This window comes from Hirundo rustica, chromosome 8 (assembly GCF_015227805.2).
Source record: "Hirundo rustica isolate bHirRus1 chromosome 8, bHirRus1.pri.v3, whole genome shotgun sequence".
Taxonomy (NCBI): domain Eukaryota; kingdom Metazoa; phylum Chordata; class Aves; order Passeriformes; family Hirundinidae; genus Hirundo; species Hirundo rustica.
This window is the reverse complement of record NC_053457.1, coordinates 13,317,646-13,334,111: the sequence shown is the minus strand read 5'-3', so window position 1 is coordinate 13,334,111 and position 16,466 is coordinate 13,317,646. Positions and strand designations below refer to the sequence as shown.

Below are 16,466 nucleotides of genomic sequence, written 5' to 3'. Positions count from 1 at the left end.
AATTCATACACAGCATTTCCAGGTGCAAGAATGCATGTTATGAACATCTGAATACAAAAGAGTAGCACAGAAAGGAGAAGCCTTCACATGCTAAGAGCTACATAATAGGTGAATGATGGCATTTCTGAATTAGTGTAAGAACAGAAAAAATCCACTGGCTTTCCTACCATACATGAACAGATGATACATTCAGAGCACATCCTCTGCTATGCTTCACATCTTTCTATAAGTACTTACAAAGGCCAAGTTTACTATTTATTTAGGATAGTTTGGTTTCTTTAAAATACTGCTCAAACTGTGGGTCTATACTGATACCAGTCAGTTAGATAAACCAGGACAGCTCTTGCAGAATTGGGCATTCAGAGAGGCACACAGGGGACTTTGATTCTGCCAACTACTTCAATGAACTCATTACAGCTGATTGACATGAATCAATAATGAAATAAACTGGAAAGACCCTGATGCACAATACACTCCAGATGGTGCATTTTATTTTGGCTCCTAAGTGATCTTGAAATCTAAAGCGTACAAAGGAAACCTGCTAAATCATTAAGAAATTCTTAAAATGTGCCAATGTTGAATCATTTTCACATTGCCTAACCTTAAGCACTCTCTGCTTGCCTCACTAAAAGGCAAACCTCACTGCTAATCCTACATACACATGGAGACAACTTGTGCAAAACCCACAACTTATATATTCTGAATCACCCTCAGCAGAAGGATCTCTCCCTCAACTAGAATACTTATATAAAAGAAAAAGGCAAAGTAGGCATCTAACCTGAAACTAAATAATATGGCCTAAACACCCTCCCTTTCCCCAACTCACACACTCAGTCCTACCACTGTATTATCTACAAGTATGATCAAAGTATTTGAGCTCTACAGACAGGAAATTTGGCCATCTCTTTCAAAGGTGTAAAGGAATACACAGTTTTCATTAATACAATTTGATATATTTACTTCAAAATACTTTCATCACAGCTTCTCAAAATACCTTGTTGGTCTAAATTAAAGCTATGTTAAGAATCCAAACAATTCACACTTTTGAATTAGTGAATGATTTCACTAAGAATGATTTATCTAAAATAAAAACCCCTCTGGAAGCAGGTGCAAAGCTAAAACATTGTAAATATCTTACTCCTAAGATGACTACATTAAAAACCACATCAGTTTTTTTGCCTCAGCAGGTGAGAAATGTCTCAGAAGAATTCCATGAGGAAACGAGCAAAGTGTAGCTATAAACAAGAAATCAAGATAAAGGGATGTTGGTGTAACTAAAAGATACAGAAATCTTTTCAACCCTATGAGTGCTTAACTCTTCCTGAAAACTGACGCAAAACTTATAAAATCTATGCAGCAGAAACTGCTAAACATGCAAACACTCTCATTATCCCTGTCAGTCCTCTTAGTTGCATCGCTGTGTCACCATGAGTCAGTCAATTACACAGGCACTTTCATGAAGGGTATTCATTCCAAATAATTATCTCTGCCTCATTTCCCAGAGTTTGTGGTCTTGCTACTTTCTCATTTCATATTCCTTTTCAATGGATTCTGTGATTCTATTTATTTTCTCAGACAGCCTTCATCTCCAAGGATTTCAATCTCAAAGTTTTTGGGAAATTCTGATACATAACATGAAAGAGTGAAAATGCATTTCTTTAATTCAAATAATGCAAGGAATCTGAGACTAAGTTATAGCTAATGAAATCAGCAATTTTCTTTCCAGGATAAGCATGTTTTTTACTTACATACCTTGCTTTTAAATTTTATTTACTATCATAATATGGAACTGTATGACAATTTCTCTTTCAAAAAGCCTTACTTAGTTTTCCATATATGACAGAAGTGATATGTGACAGCGAGAAATTGTATGAGGATGTGCAGTGATCTTTTCTGTCTGTTTTACTGCTTTCTTCCCTGGAATACTAATGACCACTGATATGGTTATATGACCTTTACTGTGGTTATAAATTTACTGATCTCTTTCCATAAAACAAGAAATCATCAAAAATTTTTGTATCTTCACACTTCTATATTAAGATGAAAATATTGTAAGACCCTCTGTTTTTTTTTTTCTGTTCCATATGAAACATTAAGGATTACTATTCTTTTCAGTTTTCAGGGACACTGAGTGCCTGTATTTCTGGAGGAATGAATTGCCAAACTGTGAGGTTTCATATGCTGTCTAAAGACACACCAATCACTAAGTATGCCATTTTAGGAAGTCTTCTCTGAATAAAAAAAAAAAAAATCACAAGATTCAACTTCCATTTTCCTAATGAGAGAGTATATAATTCTTTTACAAGAAACTCCATTTGTCACATTATGGAAGTTTTTTGAGTGTCCTCTCTGTTTCATTTTGTATTCCCTTTTATATGTGGCATACTTTTTCTAATGCATGTCTAGCAGTCCAACAAAAATATTCCATATCTAAATGTATCTCCCAAATCCATCGCTTCAGTGGATTTAAAATTTAGCCACAATCGCTCAAAAAATGCTATGAGAATATATTGATTTCAATGTTGACAATGATTCATGACAGTCAGTTCAGTAAATGAATGATCTAGATCACCTGTTCAGGTTGCAATCAGAGACAAATCAAATTCACTGTTTGAAAAAGGCAGCCTGCTCTTACACAGTACTTCCAAAATGGAGTTCTCCACCACTTAGAGTAGGAGATAATGAGTTGAAAACAAAACAGATATAGTAAGCGCTTTTTTCTGACAAAATCCACCTTTCTGCTTAAAATTCACTTTAAAAACAACTTTGGTAACGTTCTTCTATTTACACATGACACAAGGTGAAGAAAGTCTCCATCAAAATGTGCAAAGTTGAAGTAATTTTATAACAAGCATTTTAAAGGTAAAACAATTGTACTTACCAAGCCAACTTCTGTTTAAATATACTGACACAAATACTGGAGGGACCGTGAAGAAATCTACCACTGAGTTAACTTCTAGCCAAAACCATAGCTTGTCATTGGCTGCTATAAACTGGAAAGAAAAAAAAAAAGAGGGGAAGAAATGAAAGAGTCAGATTATTCTCATGCTGATTGCAGGTATCTGTTCTAAAATATTAAACTCAAAAGTTGGTGTATTAACTGATGTTTTAGGTCAGTCCAGACAAAACATATCTCACTGGAAGGGAGTCTGTATTGTGCATTTCTTGATAATCACACAGATTAAAACGAAAGGTCTAACTAAAGAGATAGATCATCCACGTGATCAGTTGCAATTTCTGTGCTAAAAATATTTTTTCCACATTTATTGACAATGTACCAGTAACATTAGAAAAGTGTATGCAATTAAAAAGTATATTGAAGTACATCATCTTTGTTCTAGCACACCAAATATGCTGGCAGTAGTCTTATCATGTATTTGTTGCTCACAGATTCCTAAATACAGAGCAGTTTACAAAGACTCCCATTATCATCTGTCCAGAGATCAGCAGGATGACTCCTACAAGGCATAGTTTGGGACTGCAGAAGCACTTCGGTCTTTTGAACTGAACTGGATTTGGTCATTTCTCTCTCCTGAATACAAAATCCGCCTAGGGAAACTGGCAAGCTTAGATGCCAAGGGCATCATAGTTAGAACTTGCCTACACGCTTAAATAAGGTCAAACTACTATTCACATCTGATTAATAATTAAGCAGTAATGAAAACATTTGCTTTACATAAACATTAAATATAAAGGTACAAATAAAGGGAAAAAACCCTAGTGTATTATGAAGATATTTCATGGAGCAGTTTAATCTAAGTCTTAAAACTTGGCCTTACACATTTCAGAACAATATTCATATTTTTTGCATTAAAGAAGATACTGTGTTTCTTTCAAAGAAAACACAGTCTCTATTCCAATGACCGTATACAACAGCTGTATTCTCTCCCTGACTCTTGCTACCAAAGACACACTACTTACACGCAAGCCGAAGTAGAGTAGGAAGAACACATTGAAAGCCATGTCGATCTGTAATGTGAAATCTTTGTAGAAATTCTGGCAGGATTCTATTGGGCTATTTGAAAGACAAAGAAATCAAAATAAATTGTCAGTATATGAGTTTCTACTCTGCTGAAAATTGTATGCATTTCATTAAAGACCTTGACTCAGAAATCATGTTTCTGTTTTCCAGTCGTTTACGAGATACAAGCAAGCATTTCAAAGGAATTATTTCATTCATTCAGTTAGTCATTCATACATTGTTTATATTCACCTGTTCAGGTAATATTTGAGAATTAACATGCAGATACCTTTAGGAGAGGACAAGCAGGAGAATACCTCAGGATTGTTTAACCCCACATTAACCCTTAAAGAACTGACTTCTTTCTAAGGAGACACACCTATGATACTTTAGGAAGAAACCTAACAAGCATACAGGTACAGTGAAACACTACATGCTTTTAATTTGTGTCATAATGTAAAACCTTTAACAAAAAGTAGTTGCTTAGGAATACATTACCCATTAGCAACTGGAGTACTTAGTCTTGTAGAATCCCTTGTTTATAAGAAGTTGATTGGATTTTTTTTTTCCTTTTCTCACTTCTTTTTTTCGTATGGCTATTTAATGTACTTTATGTACAGTACTATGAACTGAGTAGAAAAGCAGCATAGCCCACTGGTAAAATTAAATAACAAAATAAATTGAAGAATTTGAAGCAGTACTCTAAGGGTTAATTTCTGCATGCAGGTTAATTAAAATACCCTTGTGTGTATCAGGCAGCCATTGCAAATTTTAGCTTATTATTTTATGCTCTATTTGACAGTGGGACAGATCCAAAGCTTACTCTATACAAACTGGTACTTTATAAATATACTTTTATCTAAGGAAGGTGGTCACTTCCGTAAGGATCATCAGTGATTTATTTGTGAGGTTTTTAAAACCCGTTGTTGAAGCCACAATCCAATGCTGTAGTCAGAGACCAAAGTGAAAATCACGTCCCAATATATGTTGATGTATATACTATATATACATAATGTCCCACTATATATACATATATATACACACATATATTGCAAATGATCATGCGCTCATCACAACTGTAATATCAGGAAACTAGAACGTAGATCATTTGATCATTTGGAGCCCTCGAAAACATCCTTTTAGAAAAGCAGAAATTTGTTGGCTTTCTAGATCAAATAAATCACTGAACGTGAATGTAATACCAGTTAGTATAGCAGTAGTTCTGCAAATATAATGCTAGACTGCTCAACAAGCAAGATTCTATGCATTATGAATGTCAGTTACCTAACTTAAGGCATAAAGGAAATTACCTGGTCTACCAGGCCGTTACACATGCAGCCAGATTTTCCATTCCTTGTATACATTTCATATCAAACAAGTTAATTACAGCATGCTCTCTCCTGTCTCTAGGTGCATGAATGTATACAGCAAAATTCCCCTTTATGTAGAATAGCTTTATATTTTAAGAAGCTTCAGTGCTATAGGAAGTTTCTTTTAATTGTTTTTCAAAGGCTATTTGAAAAGACATTGAAGTTATGAGACACTTCTGTTATAGTTAAAATAAAATTGATTTACAGGAGCAGGAGGGAAGAAAAGCCAAATGTTAACATTAACATACAGGACAGCAGACAATACCTCATACTTTACGAACACAGTTTTAGCTACAAAAACAGTGGATGTAATCCGAGAACCCAACTGGATCATTTTCTGTATGGCACTAATGAGAACAAAGGATTTTGTCAAAATAAGGTAGGCCACACACTGAGTCACAATGCACCCTACCAACAGGAAGTACAGAGGAACAGAATCAACAGCCCTGCACCAGCCCTTAATTCCAGGTTAGGTTTCTGCAAAAATCGGAGAAATCCACTGAAGCTAACGGAATTGCAGAGGCTTATAAACAGGATAGAGTGCAATTTTTAGTTAAGGTCAGCTAAGGTTGCAGCTTACAGCTGTACTTCTGTGTCGCTGTCCTTTACAAAAACCTACAAGATCTGACAAATTACCTAATGCATAATACATCTTCAATTTTTTTGCAAAACACTTAGCACAATGGACGACAATTCTGATCTGTGACTTTTTTTTTCACCTAATGCCAAAACTGCTGTTTCTGCTAGTCATATCCTTTAAATTTCCTTAATTTCAAAGATCATCCCTCTCTTTCAATATTTGTTATCCATTTCCAAGACAAACACAGCATCCTTTCTTTTTTTTTATTTCAAACGATGTTTTTTTTTCAGAAGGGCATGACACTGAAGAAATTATTAATTTTCTCACAGATGGATTATAAAAGATTTTAAACATTCTAAATTAAATTTTCAGCTTGGATTTTTTTTTTTTTTTTTTGTTTTGTTTTGTTTTGTTTTCATCAGTAGCTCACATTTGATCTGACAGAAGAATATGGCCACTGTTTATCATTGCACAATTCAGCCTGCTGCAGAAAGGAAGCCAATTTGAGACTTGTCTTGATATCAGATTTCCCTAAACCAGAAGTGCTATGCTTCTTAGTAGTATACTGGGGTCTCCAGAAGCAGTAATAATACTAATAAAACTCCCTGGTTTATATTAAAATCACACGGCATGTCCTATGGGATTTCACCCCATTAGGGCAGCAAAGGTTTCACTTCTGAAGAAGGCAAGAGACTGTTAAAATTGTTTTTACTCCCCTTCCATGTAAGCATGGTTTCATACATTTATACCATAAAAAGACAGGAGTAACTATGATAAAAACCAATTAAATAGCATACTAGCAATGACAGGAAAGATTTAATCTAACTGGATAAAAATTACAGTAATGATGGAACTCTAAATGCAATGGGTACCTCCCCCTAAAAAAGTGGCAGGATCAATATTCCAACAACTGATGTGCATATGTGGTAAATGAGCCAGCTAGGGAGGGCACCCCACTAAAGCTGTTTTCTGAACAGAGAAGGACTGGTGGGTGATGAGACAGTTGGAGGTTGTCCTGGGCACAGCAATCACAAAATAATAGATTTCCTGCAGAAATAACAAGGGGGGTCAGCAGGACTGCTACACTGGACTCCTAGAGGGCAGGCTTTGGCCTGTTTATGATACTGGTTGAGAAAAACCCTTGGGATGCAGTCCTAAAGGGCAAAGGAGTCCAAGAAGGCTGGACATGCTACAAGAAGGAAATTTTAAACACACTGAAGCAGGCCATCCCCACATGTCAAAAGACAAGCTGGCAGGGAAGACCATCAGACTTGCTGAATAGAGAACTTTGGCTGGAATTCAGGAATTACATGTATATCACTGGAAAAAGGGCCACACAACTCAGGAGGGCTTCAAGGATATTTTGAGGTTATGCATGGAGAAAATTCGAAGGGCCAAAGCCCAACTAGAACCAAATCCAGTTACTGGCATGAACGACAATAAAAAATATTTCTAGAAACACATTAGCAACAGAAGGAGAGCCAAGTAGAAATCTCCATCTTTTACTGGATGAGGGGGGAAAACATAGTGACAAAGAATGAGCAGTCTGGGGTACTTAATATCTGCTTTGCCTCGGTGTTTAATAGCAAGACCAGTTGTTCTCGGGGTACCCAGTGCCCTGAGCTAGAAGACAGATGGGGAGCAGAAAGAAGTCCCCACAATCCAAGGGGAAATGGTCAGTGAAATACACCACCATTTAGACACAAATCAAGAGGGCTGCATGGAATCCACCCAAAGATACTGAGGGAACTGGCAGAAGTGCTCACCAAGCCACTTCCCATCACTTATCAGCAGAACTGGTTAACTGGAGAGGTCCCACCTCGCTGGAAGTTAGGAAATAGGACACCCATCTACAAAGAAGGATCAGGAAGAGAATTCATACAACTACAACCTTGTCAGCCTTGGTGCTGGGGAAGGTCGTGGGGCAGAACATCCTGAGTACCAGCACAGAGCACAAGTAGGACACCACGGGATCAGGTCCAGGCCATTTGGATTTATAAAAGGCAGCACTGCTCGACCAATCTGATCTCCTTCTATGACTAGGTGACTTGCTTGGTGGATGAGGGAAAAGCTGGGGAGGCTGACTGTTTAGACTTTAGTCAAGCTTTTTATACCACTTCCCACAGCATTCTACTGGAGGAACTGGCTGCTCATAGCTTGGACTAGCTGGGTAAAAGGCTGGATGGCTGACCCCAAGGAGTGTAGTGAAAGGAGTCCAATCTGCCTGGTGTCTGATCACTAATGATGTTCCTCAGAGCTCAGCTTTGGAGCCAGTGCTGTTTAATATCTTGATCTAAGATCTGGCCAAGGGAATTGAGGTAGTCCTCAGTAAGCTCACAGATGACACCAAGCTGAGCAGGAGTGTTGATCTACTAGAGGGCAGGAAGGCTCTGCAGAGGGATCTGATCAGGCTGGATCCATGGGCTGAGGCCCATTTTCTGAGGTTCAACAAGGCCGAATGTCTTGTCCTGCACTTAGGTCAAAACAACCCCATGCAGTGCTACAGGTTTGGAGAAGAGCAGCTGTAATTGTTCATTGGAAAAGGATGTGAGGTTGCTGATCAGCAGCCAGCTCACCATGAGCTAGCATGTGCCAAAGCAGCCAAGGAGGCCGAAAGTGTCCATGCTTGTATCGGCAACAGTGTGTGTGGCCAGCAGGAGCAGGGCAGGGACCACCCCCGAGTACCTGGCACTGGTGAGGCCACAGCTCGAGTGCTGTGTCCAGCTCTGGGCCTCGCACTGCAAGGCAGCGAGGGGCTGAGGCGAGTCCAGAGAAAGGCAACAGCTGGGCAAGGGTCTGGAGCACAGGGGGGCTGAGGGTGATGGGCTGGTTCAGCCCGGAGACAAGTAGTCTCAGGAAGGATCTCACCACTCCCTACCACTCCCTAGGGGTTGTTGCAAGGTAGAGGTCAACCTCTTCTCACAAATACAAGCGACAGAACAAGAGGAAATGGCCTAAGTTGTGCCAGGGGAAGGTTAGATTGGATATTAGGAAACTATTTTTCACTGAAACATTTTCATGCATCGAAAGAGGCTGCCCATGGAGTGGTTGAGTCACCATCCCTGGAGGTATTTATAAGATGTATAGTTCTGGCACTCAGAGACATGGTTTAGTGGGGAACTTAAAGGTCATTTCTAAAATAAATTATTCTATGATTCTCTAATATTTATAAGTACTTTGAAAGAGCATCTTTGATTATCTATACAAATTTTACAACAAAACCAGGAGTTATAAAGCCCAGCTGTACAGTTATAATAGGCATAAAATACTTCAATGAGCAACAGTGACTACAAGAGTGGTAACAGAATAATCCCATTTAATTTTACATATATGGGGCAAAATTGAGATGTTCCCAGCATCCTTAAAGCTTTGTTGCAATCAACACTGAAGTCAACACTGTGCATGACACTTCTACCACAAAATGTACCACTTGTCACTTCAATTCAAAAGAATTTACTGCTGTTTAAAGAACTGTTTTTGTCAACAGTTTACATCATGTATTTATTATTCTTGCTTATTTCTGGTTGGCTTAAAATGTTTCGAATGCATAGGAATGTTTCTACAGGAATTATTCCTTGAATAGTCATAAAATGAGTGGGAGAGAACAAAAAATGCTTTTTAATGTTTTCTGAAATTAATTGTTTCTGTTACTACATTAATATGAAAGTTCCCACAGAAGCCATCATATATTTCCAGGATTTTTGAAATTGCAACCGAGTTGAAAATAACTTGAGTGGTTTTTACTGTATCATTTCACCACTTGATAGGAGCTGTAAAGCCCATTGCAAACTTCCGATCAAAGCCTTAGTATGAACCAACAATCTCTGTCACAGTGGAGTCACTGCCATTATGACCACACAGAACTAAGGAAAAGGAGTTCCACGTTCACTCAGACTTTAGATCAGCTTTGTAATCACAGTGACAGCTACCCGGATGATTCTACATAAAATGTTCCCCACAATAATGGGAAAGCTTTTGTACACCCAATTCAGCACTTGAAATAACTACACAATATACAATTTACAGTTCTCATTCTTCCTGGGTAAGGAAGTGGACTGCTGTATTTTTAGCACATTGTGTCAGTCTGCTCCTAATGGTTTTTCGCCTCCTTTTTCCCCCGCCTCTTTCTTTTAAATGACAAGGCATGCAAAGACTAAGATGTTTGCCAATTCTTACCTATGTATATTTTTTTAAGGGAAAATGTTTATTTAAATACATACTAATCTAGTTGCATTTTGTCAAAGTGTTTTGAAGATATTATCTAAAACTTCCATAAGCCACCACAGAAGAAACTTACTTCTACTGTGACATCAAGAAAGTACTGATGTTAATATCTTACTACAAATGCTACAACTTCAGAACTTTAAGAAGCTATTGAAAATGTTCAAAATTCAGACAATTTTCCTAATCTACAATTTTACTTTTTGCATATGTACTTTCTGAATGGTGGAGAAAAAGCCAAATCCATTACAGAAACAAGATAAAAATATATTTAAATTCTGAATATCAATAAAATAAAATAAAAACTTAAAGAACTGAACATATGAAAAATCAGGAAGTTTTTATTTCCTATATTCATGACAATTTTTTAGACTGCATAACAGTACATTATATGAAAAAACAGTAAAATGTGCACTTTCCATCAAACGGAATGTCCACTGATGAGAGCAGATTTTAAAATGAAATTATAGCTAGATACAGAAAAACCAGTTGATGCTGCCAAAACATAAATAACACAAATTAAATAAATAAGAGAAACCACTCAATATTTAGAATTTCATTAGTGTTGCATCATTTGAAGACATTCCACTCACTGCACTTTCAAACTGTATTTCAATGCAATTAATATGTAACAATTTGGGCATGTAAATTTTCTTTGTTCATAAAACTGCTTAGAGAGGTCTTTTTATTTCAAAATATTTTGTTTTACTGGAAGCTCCTCTTTAATACTGAATTCCCTCAAATTCATTTCTAGAGCAAACCAAATTTTATGACGTCTAGAGTAAAAAAATAAATTTGGCCCAGATTTGATGTAGCCGTCTCTGTTTATACTCCTTTAATACATATTTTGAACAGTACAGCAAAGAAGAAAATTAAGTTGGTTATGGTTAGGCTTTTTAACTCTGTTTCACTGATGTAGTACTAAAGTAAAGCTATAGAAAAGCCACATATATAATTTAGTAAAAGCAATTTTCATTCAACGCAGAAGACCTTGCTCCTTTAGGGTTTAGTCACACAGCCCAGAAGGGAATAAGCAGTTAAAATCCTCTTTACTGAAACAGGCACAAACACAACAAAAATAACACAGATGCCTATCAAATATCACCAAGACTAAATTGGAATCAAAGATGTCAAACATCTTAAAAGGGACAGAGAGCATAACATGCTTTTTCTTACTTCAAGTGGCTTCCATTTATTAACCCAGTGAGTCCCACAGTAAGAAAAAAAAAATTCTTACAGCATCTGTATTCATCTCTGAAAGACAAGATGCATGTTAAATGCATCTCAGTTTAGAAAGCCTTTCTTTGAGTCATAGCATCAATAAAGTGTTTGACCGCAAATATCTTTTAAATTACTTCACGTTCTCTTGACATGACATGGTGCACAGCTCGGCAACTTTTGCCGCCAGCACTTTCAGTTAGTGCTGCAGGAAATGCAGGCAGAGCTAAGTTGGTTTCCTTCCCAAGGAGGAAGGACAGCCAGCTGGACCACTGGAACAAGGCACTGGAAAAGGCCAGGTGAAGATCCACTTTGCCCACAGGAGAAGTGCCACATAATCTGCTGTCACAGCCCTAAGAATTGGGTCCATAAAACTCTGTGGGATCATTACATCACTGCTTAGAGATTTCTGAGGTTCTGTGCACCTGGAGCTAGTGAGTGAAAGAGGAACAATCCCTTTCTCACCAAATAGACAGTTTATGGCCTGATAGCTAAGGATGATGTTGTGATAATTTCCTGTATCTTCTTATATTATTTACAATTAAATCCTGTTTGACCACTCAACCCTCTACATCTAAATTCTTAGCTGCTTCTCCTATATGCAAAGAGAGGGGGTGAACTTTCTGCTCCCGAAGTGTATCATTGTCAAATCCTGGAGCTTCTTGGGGCTTTGCCAAGTACTCTTCTTTCACTTCTCAATTCTGACTCTCCTTCTCTTAATGGATTAAACCATATTTGTCTTTCCACTCACAAAAACTCCACAACTTCAGTATGTGTTGAATTAATTTTGGATCACTCTGTTTTACTGTCTTTGTTTCCATCTCCATTTCTGCAGTCTACATGTGGAGGGGCCTCCTCTCTTCATTTGATATGCACCTCTCACATCCCTTCTGAAAATGCTTTGATGATCTTAGGCTCATACACACTAAGCTGTCTTTGAATTACTTCAATAATCATAATCCTCCCTGTTCAATTTTAAAATAAGTAAAATAAATCTGTTCAAAATAAAACTATCAAACAAAATGAAATAAAGCTGTTTTTCAAGATTTCTTACACTGTGTTTAACCTACACCTTATAATTTGCAAGTACCCTGCTTTTCAGAAAAAACCCAAGAACACTTTAAATGTATGTCCTTACTCCCCCCTTTCCTAATTTCTATTACAACATCGTCTGTTATTCTTTAAGGAGTCTGACACATCACAAGCTGCCATTAGAATATTACCCTTCTATTTCTAACCTAATTAAACAAGTGCATCATGACTCATCTGTTCTGCGAATGCTTTCTACCACTAAGTCCTTCTATGCAATCTCCCTACCACACTGAGGAACCTCGACAACCTCTCAGACTAATTTGGGGTAAAATGAACAGGCTTCTTTACCCTCCTTCAAATAAAAATCCATTATCAGAAGTTAAAAAAACAAACAAACAAAAAAACCCACCAAAAACCAAAAAACAGAGCAATCACTATTAAGCTGGTAAAACTGTCTTTAGCAAATATTTTTCTCAGAATCAGAGGGTTTTTTGCTTTTGAGTCTTTCGCTTCTCTGCATCATGTCATAAAGAATGGGGCTTAAAACTTTATGTTGTTCTTACTTTCCCATTTGACTGAAATTTATTTAAAATTTAAAAATATATTTAAATGTTGTGACTTGGCAATTTTTAATGCAAAAAGAATTTGGTTTAGAAACTAAGAGATCAATCTCCAGTGTGAAAAAAGTAAAGCTCTGAATTTCACCTTCTATCATATCCACATACAAAATTAGGAGTCAAATTTAGTTGGTACAACTGCAGAACAAAGGTCTGCCTTCCTGGTGTCCATCTAACACTAACAAATTTACAGAGCTATTTGCAATTGGCAACACACCAAGTGACAGGTAGGTAATATTGCTAGTAATTATTTTACCTAAATGAACTAAGAAAACTTTGTAAGGTTCAGCATAATGCTGTCAGATTTCATCTATCTTTCCCAAGTTTTCCATTAATTTATAGCACATCATGCTTCTTCACAGACTCCCTAGTAAAACATATGCCAATGTCCAGCACTCAGTCAAAATCAGGTTGGGCAGAGCTAATTTCCTCAGTCCAAACTCAAAATTATGTATGATAACAAAAAACTTCTGCTTATAATTTTAAATTGAACTATTGGGATATACAGAAAAAATACGCATTAAAATTGCTCACTCTGGAAACAGAAAACAACATCATTTCCTCAGGATGTGCGTGTCTATTCGCTACGGTCTGCAGCATGTGTCTTTTCAGACAGAAGTCAAAGGAAGGACCCTGAAGAACAGCTAAACACCCAGGAACTCAGTGTTAAAATGGGCTTAAAGGAATGGCCTAGGATCCTCCTCCATAACTTCCAAGTTCTTTCAGTAGCATATAAAAGACAGAGCAGGTGCTCTGCAAAATACACCAGTAAGATTTTTATCATAAAATAACTTAATTTGAAAACATTCGCTGAGTACCACATAGATAAGTAGAAAGAGCTTATTATTTTATTTTGTGTTACATTTCTTAATTGCTCATCATAAGCTAAGAACATTGGCAACTAAAAATAGCATGACATTAGCTTGACAAAACAATTTCCCTGATGACAAATCAATTCTAGGAAAATGACAGCACAACAATGCCTGGAACCACATATTTAATTAAATAAAAAGGATTTGATTTTAATAAAAAATGATTTTGTATGAGACTACTAATACTCTAAAGAGAAAAATATGAGTATACTGTTTCAACTAACCTTACTTTTCTTGACAAATTTTAATAAGCCACTTCTGTTTTATCTCTTATACCGATTGCATCATGAAAGGACTTAGTTGAACTGCATACCTTATTTACTAAAGTTGATAATCTTGATAATGTCTCTTCTTCATAATATCTTTCTATTACTTCTTGTCTAACAGTTGCCTAATAGTTATGCAAGTCTCTCTAGGAGTAGTAAGTTGTTGTAGCCACTTGCCCCAGAAAAGAGAAAATAATTGGTGACATGAAAATGCTAACAACTCATATGAATACTACTCCCTTTTCCATGTCAACACTGAATTAACAAATGGAAATTAATAAAGTTAGTGAGAAGTATATCAGCAGCATGAAACTTTCAATGACAACATACAGATAAACATTAGAATAGAGTCTTTGGGGAGATGGTGAATATCAGATTTTTAAAACAGTAAACACTTTTCAGCCTGGCTTATATAGCCCATTTAAAGTACTTGCATTTGCACAAATCAATATATATGAGATATTTCTAAAATTTCCTCCTCCTGTAGGAAAGGGCCTACAAACCATTGAACTCCTAGGTAAGTGTCTGAATAAATTTATCTATAGCCACTCTTACTGTGCAGCAAGAGTGGATTACTGAGATTCCTTGCTCTATTTGCTTGCAGCTGCTACCTCTTAAAATTACCCAACAGTGCTTTTCACGTTTACTATCCACTTTTCTCAGATACAGTTTTCAACAGCCCACCATCATCATGCACTTCCAGCTCCAACTACTCTTCCACCTCAGTGCCTTTTACTATTCTCTTCTGCTAATACTGTCATCCAACTTCTAAAATTCTCCCTCATCTGACTGAATTATTTGAAAAAATATATACAATGAACTAAAATTCGGATGTTCTCCATCTACTCTCTTTGATTATAAATGAACATTTTTTGTACAACAGTAAAGAGCTGAGCTCTAATGTTCTGATATGCATAACTGATTGATACAGATGATTTTGAACATACTTTCCATATATTTCTTGCTAGCCTACATACCGTAACTCTAAAAAACCCCAATGTTATCCTATGAAATTTAGTCTAATTTCAACCATTCTAACTGAAAATTATAAGAGTACTAGACAAACTGGAGGGTAAAAGTACTTACAGTTCATTCATCTGTCTGACTTTTCTAGAATTCCCTTCCTGTGATGAAAAGTATCTGGCTACTCTCTAGTTCTACTGAGCAGAAATAAACTTCAGCCTAAAGTATATTATTTGACTTTAACAGCAGCAAATAATGTAAATGAGCAATAGAAGCCGGAAGTATTGCGAAGTGGTAGAAAACTGACATTACTGGATCAGCTTCTTTGGTCAGGCTATCTAATAGCATGATCCAAATCTATTAGTAACCCTAAAAAACCTAGTCACATTGTGTTAACAGTAATTCTAAAGCAATCCTAATAGACAGGTACACCAGGCATGATATTTTTTTCCTACTTCAAATGAAATCATAACATGAACCGTATAAATTCCTTCAAAAAATCTATACAAAATTAGAAGACATATTAGTTCCAAATGAATTTTCATCATTTCAGACTCTCCCTCTTGTTCCTCATGAGGACCTCAGCCTTAACTACCCCATCAGTATAAAGGTTTTTTAAAGCACCTTGCCCAATTAATACCTAAGGTACATTTAGGGTACCTCAGGTCATGCAGCTCAGCTGCTCTCCTTCCAAACTGCGAGATATGTAGTATATCCTTGTAACCTATCACAAGGAAGCTTGTATTCATATACTTGTTACACTTCACTAGCAATATTGAACAGCAACTTGAAGTAAAAAACCTTCCAACTACCAAGAGCAATCATTTAATATCCTTGATTATACCCTGAGCATCACAGTATAGCTGTTTATATTCCTCTGCCTGGAACCAGCTCTGGGCTTAATCAAGGCCACATTCACTCCTAGCATACATTAACACTTATAACAATCCCTTCTACGAGTTTCTTTTCCTTTTTTTTTAATTTAGACCCCTGAGGAGTCTTTGTTGCATGTACCTTTTTCGAGTGAAACACATTACACAGTTCCCCTACACATAAATTCCTCTGCTGAGGTTTAATTTCCACATCTATACAACTGCAATCTAGTAAATTTTCCTTCTTAGAAAAGCTTGTGTCACAGCTGTTGCAGCTGTTGGACCTCATGATTTACCTCCACCCGCTTAAGTGCAATTACCATATTCTTAAGGCAAAATGCTGACTATGAAAGACTCACTGAATAGCTACATTTACTTCTCAAAAGAATAAGAGAAGTTGAAACAAAGAAGAAATTAAGAAAATACTTAAACTTCTCAGAAAAAATTTAGCCTGAAGGCTGACTGCCAGTCTCACCCAGTGGTTTTTCTAAATG

The 16,466-nt window shown here is 36.7% G+C and overlaps 1 protein-coding gene across 21 annotated transcripts in view; it reads right to left on the bottom strand.

The window, feature by feature from the left end:
* The window catches only part of KCNMA1 (potassium calcium-activated channel subfamily M alpha 1), a 434,865-nt gene that overhangs the window by 177,249 nt on the left and 241,150 nt on the right, over nucleotides 1–16,466 (bottom strand). For all 21 annotated transcript variants that reach the window (XM_040071955.2, XM_058421618.1, XM_040071957.2 and 18 more), the window contains 2 exons: nucleotides 3,922–4,015; nucleotides 2,882–2,993 (listed from right to left, as the gene is read on the bottom strand). In XM_040071955.2, the coding sequence (XP_039927889.1) occupies nucleotides 2,882–2,993; nucleotides 3,922–4,015 (206 nt within the window). The remainder of the gene's footprint in view (nucleotides 1–2,881; nucleotides 2,994–3,921; nucleotides 4,016–16,466) is intronic.